Raw genomic sequence first — 18,165 nt, 5'->3', positions numbered from 1 at the left:
GAGTGCTATGAAAAGTTACTGAAATAAATAAAGCTGTATTGTGGCAGAGGGCACCGTGTGCTCAGCACATTCTGTTCCAAGGGATTTGCTGTCAGGTGGAGGCCTGGCTCTCCCAGCTGACCCTTGTGTGGGACTCAGGAGCTCTGACACACCTTGCTCCTCCTGGGACTGCTCTTTGGCAGGTTGTCCTGCTCCCCCCATTCCCTGGTGCCCGACTGCCCACGCTGTGGGGAGGAGGGAGGTTGCAGACCTGCCTGGGCTCTCTGTGGCTGGATAACCTGTGCCCACTGCGTCTCGCAAGAGGAAAAATGCGGAGCTGGCTGGCTCAGCCAAGAGAGAATTTCACACAGTAATAACCAAGAAACTCAGGACTGATCCATCCAAATCCATGTGTCATACACTGAAATAGCGTTTTCCTCATAGTTTTGGCCACATTATGGCCTCCTGCCTTAAGAGCACTCAGCTGACCAGGAGAGGGGCAGGTTTGATAGGCACCATCACCTTCAGCCTGCCCCATTTTGAGTTATTTACCCTTTTGCCCTGTTCCTGAGAAACAAACTGAACTTGGCAGGTGAACACAGCACATCCTGCAGCCACCTCAGCACAGGTCCTGCCTCTCTGAATGCTTGAGCTGGTGCAGGCAGGGTTGTACCTGAGCACTGGCAGATGGAGAGTGATGTGCTGATACAGGGAGCAGAGGCAAAACCAGTGGTTTTCTCCCCACATTTCAGTGCTGTTTCATAATCATAAGCTATCAGGCTCTGGTGAAGGCTGTGTTAGGATACCTGCTTTAAAAAAAAAAATCTCATGTTTTGCCTAGAAAAAGGAAAATCTAGAATTCATAGCAGAATAGTGAGGTAAGTCATTGCAATGTGCCTATCTAAATGCTTCATCAATTCCTTCTCTACCAAGCAAAGCACAATCAGCCCTAAATCAGCCCCATGCCTATTGCTATCTGCACTACCAGCACAGAAACTTTTGTTGGCTGTAGTTTCCCAAGCTTTTCCAGGGGAGCAATTACTTTTTCCCAAGCTGGTCCTGGCACACACTGCAGCTTCCCACTTATTCTCTCTTCCACAGTTACTACCCAGATGACACTTACATCCAACCTACTGGATAATTTTACTCTAGCTCCAAGTTGTTATGTGCAGGATCAGCCATAGCATTTCTCAAGCTGTCTCACAAGCATCCTTAATGAATTGAGTCACTCACATATGTACATGCCTTTCTCTACACCCACATAATGAATAGGCTGTGAAACAGTAAACACACACCTTTTCATTTTCTCAATTTTTACCTCTCCCTCGCAGTCAGTTTTTTTGTTTGTATGTAAAAATGCATCACTGCCTATATGAAAACCCACTCCAGATTTCCCTGCCAAGTGAACAATGGAGTTTGTTGCTGGTATCACAGCTTATCTGCCAGGATGTCAAAGAGTCAAGTTTTGTGCTCACTCCCTGCCCTTTGCTTCCTTTCTAGGGCTCCACCTATTATAGGATATTTACCCTTTGAGGTTCTGGGAACGTCAGGGTATGATTACTACCACGCAGATGACCTGGAGCTTCTTGCTAGGTGCCATGAACACTGTAAGTTGCCCTGCCTCTGTAATGTGTCTGTCTCTGATCTCCTTTGTCACTTGTGCAAAACCTTTTACTGTCATTGCAAAAGGCTTCTTTTTCAGGGACATGCAGGAACTCTCCCTTTCCATGACAGACTGTCACAGCTGACACTTACCTGGGAGGTTGGAATCTGTAGAATTCCCTCAGATCAGGAGCTGTTAGTGCAGGTTTCCTAAATTGGCAGATACATTGTTTGAGCACAGGCTGTCTCAGAGTGAAATGAGATTAAAAGACTGGGAGTCAGAACTATCCCCCCTCTGCCCTGCGAGTTTTGTTGTTTGTCACAGCTCAGGGGGTCTTGCCATTCCCCTGGGCTCCAGAGTTACCCAGGAGGCTCAGCTCACCAAAACACCTTTTGAGAGCATCATTTGGATCGCCTGCCTGTGCAATTAGGTGTTGTGAACCTCACTTACTCATTAGTAAAATGCTTCTGGAGATTCAGAATTATTTTACATACAAAAGTACTGAACACAGTTTCCCTGTGGGTGAAGATGGCTCATGTTTGGTCAACCTGAAAGGAAAACAACGAAGCAGAAGAGTCAAGTTCAGGCTAATGTGTGAACACCAAAGAAGGTCCATGAACTTTATTTTCATGCAAGGAGAAATAGTGTGGCCTGTCAGAGGCAGGGCAGAAGGAGAACTCACCTGGTTTCCACGGCAGTGCAGCCCAGTGCTGAAGAACCATGTCCTGCTGAGGCTGGAGCTGACGTGAGGAAGGGCAGAAGGTGTCTGCAGGTGGGGTCTACTCTTAGTCAGTGTGCAGATCCTAGCAGATGTGAGATGCTTTATCCCCAGGACCCAGATTTTTCCATCTCATTGGGTGCATTTCAGACTGAGATACTGAGCTATAGTTATGTGGGTCCTGTGGTGGTTTTTCATTGCCAAGCACTGCAATGAAAAATAACCAATACTTTGTAAAATGCATCTAGGTAATCAGGTATTTTGCTAAGAAGTATTACTTACAGGTTTCTTGTGGGGGACACTGTCTGTCTCTCTGCTACCTCCACTTGAGAGGAAAGTGTTTTGTTCAAAGGAAACAAGGACACCCCAGAGAGAGGAGCAAGCAGGATGCTGTAATTGCTCTGAGATGCAGAGCAGCACGAGGCTGGGACCAAGAAACTCCAGCAAGAAGCCCCACAGCCCACTGGAGAAAAGCTGCAAAGCACCCTCATCTCTACCACAAACCCTCTACCACTTACATATATGAGGAGCTGAGGGACCTAGAAGAGAATGGGGAAAAATACTTGTCTGCATGTCAAGGTCCCCTGCTCCAGTTCCCTGCTGGCTGCTCTGCCCTGCCCAGCAAAGCGCTGGTGCAGCAGGTGCCAGGGGCTTGCCTGGCTGAGCACACAGAGGAGGCTGTGACAGGGGGACACACAAGTGTCAAATGCAGCAAAAGTGAATATTAACAGAGCATTTTAACTGCTCTCAAGCACAGTACTTCTTAGTGCTGTTTGCTTAAAAGACAGTTCAGATTTAAGTGGCCTTTTGGTAATGCATGTGCAGTTTGGTATAGACACACACTGTACTGAGAGTGGGTCAGATCATTCTGCAGAGAATCAATTTGATTATTTATATTCTGCATCTCTATCATCTAGGCATTCCTCTTACCTATTAGAAGAATATTTTCACAACACACCTGTAGGAAAGATCTTTTCATTTTACTGCACAGGGAAACAAAGTAAAGTGCTGGCAAAGTTACTTAGAGAAGTTGCTTCAGGACATGTCTGCCAGGACTAGGAACTGAGGGGTCCCCAGCATGTCATGTTAGCCAGAAAATGTCTACTAAGTGCTTCATCTAAAGCCCACCACTGTTAATGGGATCACTGAAGAAGTCAGTCCTGATATTTTAACAAAATAGAGGTCTGCAGGTGAATAAAAAAACGCTCGGGTTAGTGTGTTTTGCTAGGTTCCTGTTTGTCATGTTGACACTTTGGGCAGACATCTTGCCTACTGTAGAGTGAAATGGGTTTGTTTAAACCATGTTTGTATTTTACTTTTCATTAATTGTGGGTACTTTAAGTGAGCATGTTTCATTTTGCACTCCCAGCAGTCTGGAAAAATTAATGTGGTTATTTAATGTAGTTCCCTTCACTATTTTCCAGCTGTATTACAGCACCTGAGATTTTTCTGGACATAGCCTGATAATACATACCAGGTTGGAGTAGGCCAGCTCTTAAAAGAAAGCTCTCAGTTGAAACTCCACTATCTTGTTGTTTTGTGCCATTATTAGGATTCTTACTTCACATCTTCAGTCTTTGAAATGCATTCTCATGTACTAATGAAAGGCAAATAATGTGTTTAATTAATGTTATTTATGCTTATTTCAGGGAGCCCATAAGTTATAAGAATGTAGCTAGTTATATAATTGCACCAGTTATAAGAGAAATCTCAAAATAGCAAAAGGCACTCCTGAAAGTCAGCAGGAATGACCCCAGACAATGATACATGGTTATGTATCATCTGTCTTGTTTATAAAGCTCATGAACCATTTTAGCACTGCCCCAGTCTGGGAGAGGGGTGTGGGACTGAATGCTGATTAAATCACCTTTGCAACATAAAATCCCTGTTTGCTATAAATTGCTTTCTCTTTTTGTTAAACAGTGATGCAGTTTGGAAAAGGAAAATCCTGTTACTATCGGTTCCTGACCAAAGGGCAGCAGTGGATATGGCTGCAGACACACTACTACATCACCTACCACCAGTGGAACTCCAAGCCTGAGTTCATTGTTTGCACTCACCTGGTAGTTAGGTGGGAGCCAGCACCAAACTCTTCAGAGTGTGTTATGTCTCAGTGTTCAGCCACTGCTTTTTCCTTCTGACAGGGAATATGTGTTTTATTTACCTATTTACTCTTTTCTTTCCTTTTTTTTTTTTTTTTTTTTTTTTTTTTAACTGAGCCAAAAGCCTGGAAGCCAGTTTTGGCTAAATCTATTGGTGTGTTACATTCCCCTTTTGTCCCTAGTGATGACATGGCCATAGAAAGAATTAAAGCTGTTGGGAATCAGACATATCTTTCTGGGCATGAATGAGATCATGTAACTCCTACAAAACCTTTTGATCAGAGCCTCAAGTATTTATGACTGGAAGTTAGCTGCTGGCTTGCTGGCCTTATTCCTCACCCAAATCCAGCCCTGGATCCCCCCCTAGTGGGAAGCTGCCTGTGCTGAGTTGCAGCCCGTGCTTGAAGGCAGTGCATGTGTAGGATGCTCTGTGATACAGAGCTCCTTGAGTGAGCAAGAGTAATGCTCTTGCTCACTGTATTTTTGTAGTGTCAAGAATCAAATTTTTTTCTGGTCTCTCTCTTTTTCTGTCAAACATCTGGAAGAGCAAACACTAATAAATGTGAAATATATGAGTGTTAGAGTGAGCCAGAGGAGGGCCTTGAAGATGCTCAGAGGCTGGAGCACCTCTCCTGTGAAGATAGGAAGAGAGAGCTGGGGTTGTTCAGCCTGGAGAAGAAAAGGCTCGAGAGAAGCCTTAGAGCCTCCTCCAGTGCCTAAGGGAGCTCCAAGAGAGCTGGAGAAGGAGTTGTAGAACAAGGGGGAATGGCTTTAAACTGTCAGAGATAGGTTTAGATTAGATCTTAGGTAGAAATTCTTCCCTGTGAGAGTGGTGAGGCACTGGAAGCCCAGAGAAGCTGTGGCTGCCCCATCCCTGGAAATATTGAAGGCCAGGTTGGCTGGGGCCCTGAACAGCCTGGTCTAGTTGCGGGTGTTCTGCCCACAGTAGAGGGCTTGGAACCAGATAATTTTAAGGTCCGTTTCAACCCAAATTCTGTTGATTCTGATTCTGTGATCTGTGGTATAAACTACATGTGCAGTGTTAACATAAGCAAATGTTACACAGAGAGATTACTTCTCAGTTGTCTTACTTCTGCCATCCTTCAGGGAATTCAGCTTCACTTTAAGGGCTGAATTTATTGTGCATGAACTTGTTTCTTCTTTCTGCTTCCAGTGCCTCTTAAACCTAACAATGTAGTCCTAAATAGATTTTGAAGTTCAATTCTGTCTCAGATAGTTAAGGCTTAAAGTATGTTACTGAAGCACATGAGTTAAAATGTTCTTTCAGGAAATTTCGTTACCACAATTATATAAGTGAGGTTGGTTCAGCAACTTCTCTTGCCTCCCACAAAGGTTGCAGCTCATTAATATTTCATCACCCTAAAGTCTGGCAGCTCTCGGTGCCCACAATGCATGAGCACTCAGAGAGTCTTTGAAACATCCTCTCCAATTTATCCCAGTGGTGAATCATGGGGCATTTGTTACTGTAAATATTTCATTATTTCAGAGGGGAAAAAGTAAGGAAAGAAAATATACAATTCTAGAGGCACCTTTTAGGGGTTCCTGCACTTGTGCAGCTGCCTGTTTGTATTTGGAGCTTCCACTGGAGTGCAAGATGCTAACTCTGATGCATGCACAGTTCTGTGCACCCTCAGAAGGAGGCACCTGCCCAAGGCACTGTCATAGGGATCACTGAACTACCATACAAAAAAAAAAAAGGATGCTTGTTCATCATCATCAAGCTAGAAAATGAATGTACACTTGTTGTGGTAGGATACCTGCACAGAAGCTGTAAAATAATATTTTGTTGGTTTTGGGTGTTTTTTTTTGTTTGGGGTTTGTTTTTTGAGTTTTGTTTTGTTTTGTTTTTTATTTTTGGGTTTTTTTAGTTATGCAGAAGTTCGGGCTGAGAGAAGACGAGATCTTGGCCTCGAAGAGTCATCAATTGAACTGGCATCCTCTTCTCTAAAGGTACCATGTTCCTTCACAGGTGAATGAGCAGATGTTTAAACCAAACTGAGTAACAGCTTACCAATCTGAGGGAAATATCTGTTCTTCTCCATTTTCTTTACTCCCATCTCATTCCAAGCCTTGAACTGGGTTATGATTCAGGCTGAGAAGCTTTCTGGTGCATGGCTCCAAATTGTCCATGTTGGTTTAGGACAGGCTGGATGAGCTTTGAACTGCCTGATCTAGTGGCATGGCAGGGGGATTGGAGCTAGGTGGTCTGTAACACCAAGTGTTCTCAGATTCCACAATAGCTGTGAATGCAGCAGTTGCATTGCTCTGTTCTGGTCCCTGTAATCTTGGACGCAACAACAGGTTAAAACCTGGACACAAACAACAGGTTAAACCACCTCAGCTCAGAAGCAGAGAAGTAGAGCTGGAGCTGGAGGCCAGATTGCTGTACCTGTGACCCTTAGCAATGCACAGAGGATCCAGGAGTAGGGCAGTACCACAGGGTACCTGTTTTGCTTGTGCCAGCTCATCACTGATACTCAGATGAAGATGGGAAGGCAAGGGAAAACACTTATCACTGCTCCCTGTCCCTTCCCAGTTATCTCTCTCCATCTCTTCGATGGATAAAACTATTCCCCAGGTAGGACTTTCTGCCACCTTCATTCATTCCCCTGCCACCACCCCCCAGTGCACCAGAGCCAGCCAGCTGTGACATCCCTGAAGAGATCGGGCAGAAAGAGGCTGACAAAAGCTTCTTTCCTGTTGCCCACAGCTCTGTGGGCAAGGGAGGAGGTTGGCCCAGCAGAGTTGGCCATGGGCAGCACTCCCCAGGGAGGAGCAGTCCTCCTGTGCTGCTGGCTGCCATCAGGTGGGTGCCCAGGGCCGGAGCAGGCTCCTGTGTGCCCGCGGGCTCCGGGGCGAGCCCGGCTGGGTGCTGGGCACACCTGTGTCTGTGCCTGTGTCTGCAGAACAGGGCTCAAGGAGGCGGAGGTCCCTCCCGGGGCCATCCCCTCCTGCTGACGGTGTCACCGCTTGTCTTTGCTCCCGCAGAGCCACAGCAGCTACCTGGACGTGGGGCAGTGCGGCAGCAGCCAGGACGCCAGCCGGGAGGGAGTGTCGCTGTCCTCGCACAGCTCCCGGCGCTCCTCGCACACCACCCTGTCCGACTCCACCTGTAGGTGCCGGGCAGCGCCGCTGGGTGCCGGGCTGGGGAGCAGAGCGGCCCCCGAAACACCGGGGCTCGGCTGGGAGTGACCAAGTCGGGCTGGGAGGGGAATGCTCAGCCCTGGGGTCGTGACAAGTCACAGAGCAGCGACAGAGGCACGGCCACCTGCCGCCTCTCCCTCTTAACCCATCCCCTGTGTGAGAGCCGGTTCCCCCGGGCCTGTCACCAGCTGGGGGTCATGGCTGTTTGCTGTGCTTCTGGGGACAAGAGGTGACTCGCCAGCTTGATTGAACCAAGCTCACTGACCAAAGCTTTATGTTGGGATAATATAATTTTATTATGGGGTCTCTCATGTGAAGTCCCTGCAGAAGGAGCGCAGAAGGATGCCTGCCTTGCTGGCAGCTTCATCCCAGCTCCCATCAGTGCCCTCCTCCCCCTGGGGAGGCTGCAGGATGACTGAAGTGCTCTATGTAGGGTCATGGGGAGGAAACTCAGGGGACTTTTCTTGCCGTGGGGAGTGATCTCATCTGGATACACCCATGGGGGGCAGGCTGAATAGGGGTGAGCATCAGGAGGGAGCCCAGCAAGGCAGGTGGGGAGCCAGAGGGACCACAGAGGGGCAGAGAGCCAAACTGCCCGCAGAGGGGCACTGCGGACCCGCTTTGCGCTGCTTGGGTCACTGCCCGATCTGCATAGCGGATTTCAGGCTGAGCCAGGGCGCCCAGGCAGGGGTCAGCTGTGTGACAGTGAGTGTCTCTTTCGCAGCCACGTCGTCCATGCGGCGCACGGACAGCAGCACGCCCAGCCGGCCGGCGGTGCCGGGGGACAAGGCGGCGCTGCGGCTGGCAGCGCCCGGGAGCGCGCAGGTCAGTGCTGCCCGAGCAGCAGCCCTTCTGGGCCGTGGTGAAACGGCAACACAAGCGTTGATCTCACCCTCAGAGATGCTGGATGCCGCACTCTGACTGTGCTGGGGATTCCTGGGGGGTGCCACTGGCTGGCAGAGCCAGTGGAGAGAGGCTGGAGGCTCAGGATTTGCTCCTCCAGGCTCACACCACCAACCCTCTTTTCTTGGGGTTTGTACATGTGAGATGGCCTTTATCCAAAATGGGTGCTGACACCAAGGACTTGAAATTATCAGGGGCATACAGGAACATAAATTATCTCTTCAGACTTATCCTCAGATCTCCAATCTCAGTTGTCCAATTCCCTGCACTTGTTCATCCCTGGTATGAGCTGTTAAAGCACCAGCTCTGCACTAGAGGTGCTATGGACCTGCAGTAAGGCAAAGTTTTCATTTCTAGGCCATAGCCACTCCTCAAGCCCATGGTGAGCCTGTCTCCCAGCACCCCGTGGCTCAGCTGGCAGTGCCCTCCCAGCACCCTGTCATGGTATGTGGTTTGTTTTTGTTAAGTGCACTGGTGTGTCCTGTCAGCAGGGCAGCCTAGGTGGCTTCGGTTCACTGCCCTCACATCCTTGCTGGCTCATCCCAGAGTGGGGACAAGGTTTCTGTGCCCTTTCTGTTGCTGAGATTACCTGCAACAACCTTCTCGCAACCACTTATTTCAGAGAGCAGAGAGAGCAGGTGGGACACCCAAAGAAATAGCATAGGAGAAGGTTTACATTTGTAAAAAGTGTTGTGGGCTGCTGAAGGCTTCTCCCTAAACCTCTAGCAGCTACCTACAGGCTGATAAAATGCTGAAGAGTTTTAGTAGAGGAAGGGGATGTCTTGGAAGGTTTGAGTTAGGCCAGGAAAAGAAAAGAAACCAAAAACCCCAAGAAAAATTAGTCATAAATCATAATGACAAGGTCTGCCCTTACAGGACTTTGATATCAGTGCAGTAAATGTTCAGATTATAAAACAGAGATTGAAAATGGCCAGTGTAGGTGTGAAGGATGGATCCCAGGTGGGATTGCAGCCTGTCTTGGGCCTGGCATCTGCCAAATATCATTAGCAGCACAACTGAAAGCCCAGTCAGGAGGTGTGGCAAGGGTTTGGATGCAGTGTCTGCCACAAAACACAAGTGGGCCCAAACCAGCAGGGTGTTATCCTGAGGGAACAGGAGAGTCCCATGTAGAGACATTTCATCTATGCAGAAATTGTAGAGACCAACACCTGGAGGGAGGCACTGTAAGCCAGATGTGCTGCTGCTCTGGAACTACAGTGGCACTTTAGTTAAATATGCAATTGCCTTTTTTTGTCAGCATCATATTTTTTATGGCAAAAGCTGAAAAGCAGTCATTTTTCTGAATCCAGCATTGCTATGGATGTGAATAGCAGGACTGGTCCTACTGTGTGTCCCTTTTCTCTGTTCTCTGCAGCCAGTGTACCATTTCCCCACCCAGCTGGGGATGATGCACCAGCTGAAGGAGCAGCTGGAGGAGAGGACTCGCATCCTGCAAGCTGACATCAAAACACAGCAAGAGGAGCTCCATGTCATCAAGGAGCAGCTCCAGCTCGTGCAGGACTCCAACCTGCAGGTACCTGCTGCCCCTGGTGCTCCCAACACTCACCAGCCATTTGCTTTTCCTTTGAGCACACAGAGCAGTAATAAAATTGTCTGTGGCAAAAGCATTTGGGAATGAACTCTTGCCAAATTGGTAACTTGATTTCAGCTGTGGGAGTGGTGTTTCCCGAGAGATGAGTGATGTCAATATCTGGCTGAGTATTGAATCAGTGATTTCCGTGCTTTAAATAAAGCAATCCCAAATTAATCCAAAGTCTCCCATGCACAAAAGAGCTTGGTGGTTCCATGTCTGGTTAGTGCTGCTGGATCCCTACTGCCACTCCTGCAAAGCACAGCAGGCACAATGGAGCTGGAACCTTCCTGGCTCTGAATAAATATTTGTCACAGGCTAACATTTGATTTTCTGTTACTCATGGTTCATTTTGCCCCTGGATTCAGAGATACTGCTGCAGTGTTATTTCTGCCAGGCAGTCCAACCAACAGCTCCTGTGCCTCTTTCACTCAAAGATGCTGATGCAGCAGCCGATCCCGGTCATCGTGAACAGCGTGCAGCAGCCCAGCCCCCGGCGGCCGCCGGGCGCGCCCAGGCACTCCGCAGCCAAGAAGTCACCGCAGCCAGCCCTGGCGGGGACAAAGCACTACTGCAGCACCCACCTGCTGTCACCGCACCCATTCCTCAGGGACCCCTGTGGCGCAGCCCCCCAGGTCACTGGCTGCTTCCTTGTCCTCGTCATCCGCTTTTCCAGCTGCTAAATGCTCGTCTGCCGTGTCACTCCTCCCCGCCGTCCCGTGCATCCCCTCGGTGTTGGTTTTACTGCATAGCTGGCATTGAGGAATTTGTGTCAGGAGTCAGTTGTGAACAATGTCACTCAACTGTAAAAATAAAAAACGGGTGGCCAAAAAGCCTTTACCCCCCAGAGACTGCTGGAGCTCTCCTGGTGCCTGGGGAGGATGTGAATGGGAGGTCTGGGCTCTCATCAACACAGTTATTGCTCATTATTCATAGCCAGTGAGAGTTGTGGTTTCATAACACAGGAGTAGGTATCATTTTAAAAGATTACTTTTGCTCTGCCTGAGGAGTCTTGGAAGGCAGCTTTGAAAAAACAATTTTGTCACCACTAGACCTAAATCCACTATTAACATGGGAAAGACTTGAGTTGTTCAAAAATAAAAAATCCAAAACTGCTCCTTTAAAGGGCAGATGAGATGCTTTCCTTGGAGACTTCAGATTTGCACTTCCCCTCTTAAGCTGTTCTCTTCCTCCTCAAGCCTTTTGTGCTCTTACCCTTGTACTCGAATTTCTCAAAATACTGTCTGGGGATGCCAGCACCTGCCCTGCAGGGCCAATAAATGTTAATGGGTTGGTGGTCTTGAATAGATATACTGTACCTACTGCTGTGTTCAGGGACAATATCCTGTTGTTCCTTCTCCTTTCCCCATCTGCCCACTGTAAGTGGTTATTTTATCCTTCCATTAGGGAGCTTTAAAACTTAGGTGGATACCCACATCTTCATTTCAGGTACAGCAGCAGAAGCAGCAGCACCCAATGAGAGGAAGCCAAGGGCAGCAAACCTGTGTGCCAGGGCAGGCGAGCATCCCAGTGCCCTTCTACAACAGCCCCATGGTGCTCTCCCAGGCACAGCCCATCGCCGTGGCCGCAGCCGCGCCGACTGACAGCAGCGAGAGGCAGCCTGCAGCTGACTACAGCCAGGACAGGAGCCTCAGGTACCCACAGCCCTGCTGGGGCCAGCCTGGGGCAGTGACAGAAAACAGCAGTGCTTGGGCAGGGGGCAGGCGTGGCTGGGCTCGGGGTGGTGGGCTCGGGCTGCCACAGCCAGCGTGAGGATGGAACACATGAGGATGGAACACGTGAGGATGGAACACGTGAGGATGGAACACGTGCCACTGTTCCCTCTGTGGGGTGAGCCCATGTGCAGGCAGGCAGGGTGCTGGGCACATCCTGCTGTATCATCAGGGGCTTCAAATCCTCACCATATTTCCATAAATTAATCTAACCCTGCCCTCTGTCAGTTTAAAGTCAGTCCCCCTAGTCCTGTCGCTCCATGCCCTTGTCAAAAGTCCCTCTCCTGCTCTCTTTTAGCTCCTTTAGATACTGGAAAATGCTATAAGGTGTTCCCGGAGCCTTCTCTTCTCCAGTGTCAACAATCCTAATCTTCTCAGCATGTATTCACAGGAGAGGTGTGAGGTGATAAGAAGCATCCTATTTCATGAGCTTGTTTTCAAGGTTTCAAGGTTTTTTTCAAAGTTTGCCTGCTTTCATGGAGGATTTTAAAGGAGTTGTTTCTAGACACTGACAGGACCTTGGACCCTGGACCTCTCCCTTCCCTGACCATCCTCTGTTTTCCTTCCACCACAGGATGCTGTTGGATCAGTCCATCCAAGCCATGATGCCCGCAGCCAACAGCAGTTGCCAGCCCGTGCAGAGCAGTGCCAGCAGGCAGCCAGGAAAGTGAGTCTCTGCTGGCCCGTATCTTCCTGCAGTGTCTTAGCAGGACACTTTATGGCACTGAAAAAGACATGAAAAAACTTGTACCCGGTCACACAAACACAGTCTCAGTCTGAAGTGAAACAAAAGTTTAGGCAGTTAGGAGAAAGATGAGAATATTTTTTAATTACAAAGAACTTTATGATAAATAAAGTTCATTGAAAGAAAAAGTAACCATTTCCTGGCTTTTGCAAAGCATAAAGTGCTTGGCCAAGACATGGAGAAAATGTACAACCTTAAAAACCTTAATTTTCAGTAGTTCCAGTCTGTGCTTGGTGGGCAGAGGGGAATCAGGGGAATCCTGTCAGCAAGGCTTGACCAGCCCTGCTCCAGGCTGGCTCCTGCAGCAGCTGGGCTGCCCAGTGCCCGTTCTGAGGGTGGCTCTGGGTGTGGCTTCTCACGCCTGGCTTTCCTCCTTGTGGCAGGTTTGTTGCAGAGCAGCAGACCCTGCCTCCCCCAGCCCAGGGGCAGCCGGCCACCTGCAGCAGCGCCCGGGCTCCGGCCCCGCCGCCCATCTTCTCCCCGCCCCTGGTGATCCCGCACGGCAGCTTCACCTCCCAGCAGGCCAGCACACCCGTTCATCTGCACCAGTGGCCACAGCAGCAGGTTCAGCAGCACCGCCTCTACCTTCAGGTATTGCAGCAGAAGCAGCTTTCTGAGGAGGCACGGGGATGGCTTAGGGATGGGTTGGGGTTTTTGGAAGAAATGGGGATTATCTGGCTGATCAAACCTGGTCAGGGCCTTTGCACATCCTCTGCTCCCATTGTATCTCCACACAGCCAGGTGCTCAGCCTTTCCAGGCTGACTCTGCACCTGCTCAAGGCCATATTTTCCAACAAACTCTGTTATCACACAGTGCACAGAAGAAATACCCTGTTTTTCAAACACAGCTTTTCATCCAGAGGAGCTCTGGTGGAAAGCTTGCTGTAGTAATGAAAAATGATGAGAGAAGATCTTTGGAAAACATACCTCCTGCTGTTACATCTCATCAGAGCAAGGTTTTTATCAGCTGCCATCACAGCTTTCTTTTAAAAAAAAAGGTATTTCACAACACACATCTCTGGACGAGGTGATTTTTGTTTTTTAGCACACAGTTTACATCAGTAAATGCTGAACTAGTGACACCACCAAGGAAAGGGGTTGTTGAAACTAATAATTCATCAGTAACATGCTCTCGAAGCCTTGCCTGGATGGCAGAGGTTAAGTTACAGTCCTCCAGGCAAAGACAGAAAAGAAAGCAAGAGGAGTAGGCTGGGCTGAAAGCAGCCACGCAGCAGGACTGGATTTAAAGTGAGAAATGAATCGCTGTTATCAGCAAGTCTGGGCAGGAGCTGTCCCTGCTTTGGGTGTGTCCTCATGGGCTGCATTGCTGTCCTGAGCACCAGCAGTGTGGACAGCAGAATCATGATGCTGGAACAGATAAAGAGCTCCAGGGCCACAGTAAACCAGAGTTTGATGACACAGTGCCTTTAACAGGGGGGGAAAACAGCAAGTCCAGGTCTTTGCGGTACCAGCATGGGCGGGTACATGGTTACTCTAAGACCTCTTCCTTGGTTGTCTGAAGATCTTTCCTGTGAAAGATTAAAGTTGCACATCCTGCAGATTGTACCTCCAAGTAGCTTTTGTAGGTCTCCATTCCCACTGGGCTCCCCAGAGCCAGTTAGGAAGATGGGTCCTGCTTTCCCCCTGTGCTCTCCAGGCATTGTTGGTTTTGCTGACAGCAGCAGCATCCTGTGGAGCACAGCTCCAGTTTAGGACTTGGTGCACACAGTCCAGGGCATGAGTCTCAGCATCAGCCCTGCAGCACGAGAGGGACAGCTGGCTGAAGGGGCAGGTCTGACTGCTCAGATTTGTGTCTCCCCACAGATGCAAGGTCCTGAGCTGGTGCCGGGGGCTCCGACGCCGCGCATTTTCCAGCCGCCCCACACCCCGCAGCAGAACCCCCTGAGCTACTTCCTCCACCCGCAGCAGCAGAGCCACCACACGCAGGGCCAGCCCTGCAACCTGCCTGACCTGCCCGAGATGCAGCTGCCCTGAAAGTGGCTTCTGGGAGACGAGGAGCACACGGCTGCGGCCGCTGCGCGTGGCGCGCGGGAGAGCACGGCGCCGGCAGAGCACGGCACGGGAGAGGTCGGGCTCCGTGGGGACGTGGTGCCTGGAGGGATTGGTGGTCCGACAGGGCTGCATGGCTGCAGGGGCCTCGTTTGTTGGCATTCCGTGCAGCCAGCCCCTGATGCTGTTCTGGCAGCAGGGTGTGCCCTGGCCCAGCGCCGTGGTGCCACTGGAAGCGGTGGCTGTCTTGCTGCAGGGAGGGGAGTATCAGGCCGTCACGAAGCTCGGTTTGCAATGGAAAAAATCCTTTTTCCATTCAGGACTTCAATGCTGAAAGTCACTGTGAATTTAAGCCCAGCATTTGGAGCACATAGACTGTACCAGTCCACAGGACACCATTGGATTACCATGTACATAACTCGTTTTGCTGTAGTAGGTCCATTGTGAATTCTTTTTCCTTTTTCTATACCTCAGTCCCGCAGGTTTTTTTTCCAGGAGTTTGGATAATGCTGCTAATTTACATAACACCACTTTTGCCTGAATTTCTTACTGTTGTTATACCAGCTCACATCGCAGCTAGTTCAATATTTGTCATGTTTTATTTTTGGTTAACAGTGAAGATAAATTTGTATGGTTTTTACTCCCTGTAGCCAAATATTTTTCAGGTTACAGACAAAGAATCTTTACTCCTTTTTTTTTTTTGTTTCAAGTGATGTAGTTGTAAATGTTTCTATTCATAAAAACAAACAAACATGCATAGAACAGCATATGACAGCAAACTTTGTGGTTTTGCTAGGTCATGTTTCAATTTGGCAAACCCAAAATGTATAATCACAACACACACGATGTTACAAGCCCATAGGGTCAGCAATAAATTGTATTTTTGTAAATTGTCACTTTTTAACTGTAAGTTTATATTTATGAATTGAAAAGCCAGTTTATTCCTCAGTGGGTGTATAGTTAAGTGTCCCTACTGTTTGTGTCTTTCCAAAGGAAAAATTTAAAAGTACATTTTTGGAGTGTTAGTAGCTGAGTACTAACTTTGGGCATTGTTAGAGCCCAAATGTAGATGGGTTTGGCCATTACTATAAACTTTGCAAGGCAGTGAAGGCAGTGGGTAGTTAGGACCAGGTCCATCTAGCAGTAAAGATCTAGCTGGCAGATAGAGCAAGGTTTAGAGAGGAGTTAGTTCCTAATGTTTAGTTCCTAATGTCTGTTGAAACCTAGTAAAGAATGCTTGGTTTTGCCTTTTTTTTTTTTTTTTTTTTTCCAATATGATGATTTGGGGGTTTTTTTGTTTCCTTCTTTTCCTTCTGCAAGCCCCGTCCTGGGCGCCTTGCAGCGCTGCAGCAGCTGGTGTTCCTGGTGTTGCTGGTGGAGCAGCTTGTGGCACAAGCAGCTGCCAGCAGCCCTGTGTTTCAAGAAAAGGGCACAGCACCAGGGGCTGTTCCCAGCAGCTTGTCCTGGGCAAGGGGATGGGGTTTTGCTGTGCCACATTGCCTGGGGAGTGGCAGTGGGAGGAAAGGCTGCTGGAGCTGGGGCCAGCCAGGAGCTTTCAGAGACTGGTGCAATGCCCTAGGGTGCTTTGATGTTTTGGCCAGCGCAGAGGTGGATTTGTGAACAAAAGCTGTGCCAACCCCTGGCTGTTCATGGGTCGCCTCCCTTGGGCAGAAGCAGGTGCAGGGGTTGGCTTTGAATGCACAGCTCCCAGGGCTACCAGACACAATGGATCCTGGGCTGCAGCGCTGCTCACATGCAGCGTTCTGGGGCATGCAGCTGGCCACATGCAGTGTTCTGGGGCATGCAGCTGGCCACAGAATGGAGGCAATGAGATGCCCAAGAGCTTGGGGTTCATTGTTGGGGCTCATGCCTTGTCAGCACAGTCCCTGGCTGGGCCCCTGCCCACCCAGCACATGCAGCCCCTGGGTGCTGGGCAGCCACGCAGCTGCTCTTGGACACAGTCTGAGCCAGCCCCTCCATTTCAAACCAGGATGAGAACTGGTGGCTACAGCAGAGCCATGGGCCAGGGCCACCTCACTGCTGGTAGTGGCATTTGGAACACCTGCCTCTGTGGGGCAATCTGGGGCTGAAATATTAACACCTGGGGCTTTGCTGCTCTGCAGGTTTGTTCTGCAGGAAGGGCCAGCACAGAGCCTTCAGGACAGGAACACTTGTTTTTAAAGCACTATTAGTTTCAGGGTCTCCTTTTCCCCATTCTAAGGCAGCCGGGTTGCTCATGAGGATGTGGTAGGAGGGGGTTGTATTTTTGGGAGTTGTTTGTGGGATTTTTTCCCACCATAGCCTTGGCACATACCATTAGAGGGGAGGCAAACATATATCTGTGTTAGGGCTCCAGCATTGCACAGTTTGTGGCTCAGGGTGGCTGGCTGGAGGGAAAGGCTGTGATTTCCCTGGCTTCCCCATTAAACCGGCATCACCCCAACACATCCCCAAGGCTGGTCTGCAGTGCCCCACCACCACACCCAGCCATGGCAGGTGGCAATCAAATGGCTGGGGTCAGGGCCTTGAGGGGTGTATTTTTTAACAGGGCTTGGTAGAGACAGAGCTGAGGCAGAGCAGTTTTCTGGCATTGCTGTGGCTTTGACAGTGAGTCCAAAAAAACAAAATAGAGTTGGGAAGGGGTTCTGGGGGAGGTGGGGGGCAGTGGGTGCACCAGACAGGGCCCAGCCCTGGGCACAGCCCTGCTGATGGCAGCTGGGCTGCAGGGACGGAGGGCTGGGGGCACAGCCCCTGCTCACAGCTCCCAGTGAGGAGCACAGGAGCTTGGTGAGGATGTTTACATGTTAGACCAGCCTTGCTAAAACCAGACCTAAAAACGCACTTTATCATGCGCCCCCTTATTCCCAGAGCCCCCCCAGCCGCTGGCCTCGCTGCTGGTGGGTGGGGGCTGCACGTCCCAGGCACTGCCTCACGGGCAGGGCCTTGTTTTCTCAACATGTTCCAAAGGACAAAATCCCACCGACCCTTTCGGGGCTTGCTGGGTCTTTGCTCAGTCTGCCTGCAGCCAAGGGCAAGGCTGAGTCAGGGCCGGGGGGTTTTGCCTTATATTGTCAATCTCAAAAAAACAGATGGATAAAAAATCTCTTTATTCAGGTTGATTTGTATTTGTTTACCTCGGTGTTAGCTATGACCTGTGCTTTTATGACTCATTTGGAATTGAGGGTTGCTGGTGGGTTTGGTTCACTCCCCCAGCCTTTTACAAGAAAACGTAAGTGTGACTTGTTGGTGACGAGCAGAGGGCAGGGATGTGACTGATGGCAGCAGGGTTGGCCTCCAGTGTCGGTGTTGACCTATCAGTCATAAATGTTCTGAGGTTTTCTAGTACACAAGTACCTATATACCATAACTATCTATAGATATACATATTTTTAATATACATTTATATGTATGCAGATGTATATCTCTATATAAATATATATAGGCCACACAATTCCAGACCTCTGAAAACACAGGCAGCTTTAAATAATAAAGTCTTGCACTTTTAGCATATTTGTACATATAAGCTAAAGCCTGGTGGGTATAATCAGGCTGATTTGACAAACACAATGAGAAGTTACTGTATATATTGTATATAGTCCACGCAAGGAAAAAAAAA

General features: G+C 49.2%; 1 protein-coding gene across 6 annotated transcripts in view; it reads left to right on the top strand.

The window, feature by feature from the left end:
• The window catches only part of PASD1 (PAS domain containing repressor 1), a 53,535-nt gene extending 35,484 nt beyond the window's left edge, over nucleotides 1-18,051 (top strand). For 4 of the 6 annotated variants that reach the window (XM_041485018.1, XM_041485019.1, XM_041485017.1 and 1 more), the window contains 12 exons: nucleotides 1,480-1,586; nucleotides 4,224-4,371; nucleotides 6,292-6,373; nucleotides 7,412-7,535; nucleotides 8,292-8,392; nucleotides 8,828-8,914; nucleotides 9,846-10,004; nucleotides 10,430-10,696; nucleotides 11,511-11,716; nucleotides 12,369-12,461; nucleotides 12,923-13,130; nucleotides 14,364-18,051. In XM_041485018.1, the coding sequence (XP_041340952.1) occupies nucleotides 1,480-1,586; nucleotides 4,224-4,371; nucleotides 6,292-6,373; nucleotides 7,412-7,535; nucleotides 8,292-8,392; nucleotides 8,828-8,914; nucleotides 9,846-10,004; nucleotides 10,430-10,696; nucleotides 11,511-11,716; nucleotides 12,369-12,461; nucleotides 12,923-13,130; nucleotides 14,364-14,534 (1,753 nt within the window). In that variant the 3' untranslated portion in view covers nucleotides 14,535-18,051. The remainder of the gene's footprint in view (nucleotides 1-1,479; nucleotides 1,587-4,223; nucleotides 4,372-6,291; nucleotides 6,374-7,411; nucleotides 7,536-8,291; nucleotides 8,393-8,827; nucleotides 8,915-9,845; nucleotides 10,005-10,429; nucleotides 10,697-11,510; nucleotides 11,717-12,368; nucleotides 12,462-12,922; nucleotides 13,131-14,363) is intronic. The other 2 variants (XM_041485021.1, XM_041485022.1) reach the window with 2 other exon arrangements.
• The last annotated feature ends 114 nt before the right edge of the window (nucleotides 18,052-18,165 follow it).

Source organism: Pyrgilauda ruficollis, unplaced genomic scaffold (assembly GCF_017590135.1).
Source record: "Pyrgilauda ruficollis isolate IOZ18807 unplaced genomic scaffold, ASM1759013v1 scaffold7, whole genome shotgun sequence".
NCBI classification, from domain to species: domain Eukaryota; kingdom Metazoa; phylum Chordata; class Aves; order Passeriformes; family Passeridae; genus Pyrgilauda; species Pyrgilauda ruficollis.
The sequence above is the reverse complement of the archived record's forward strand: the minus strand, read 5'-3'. Positions and strand labels throughout refer to the sequence as shown.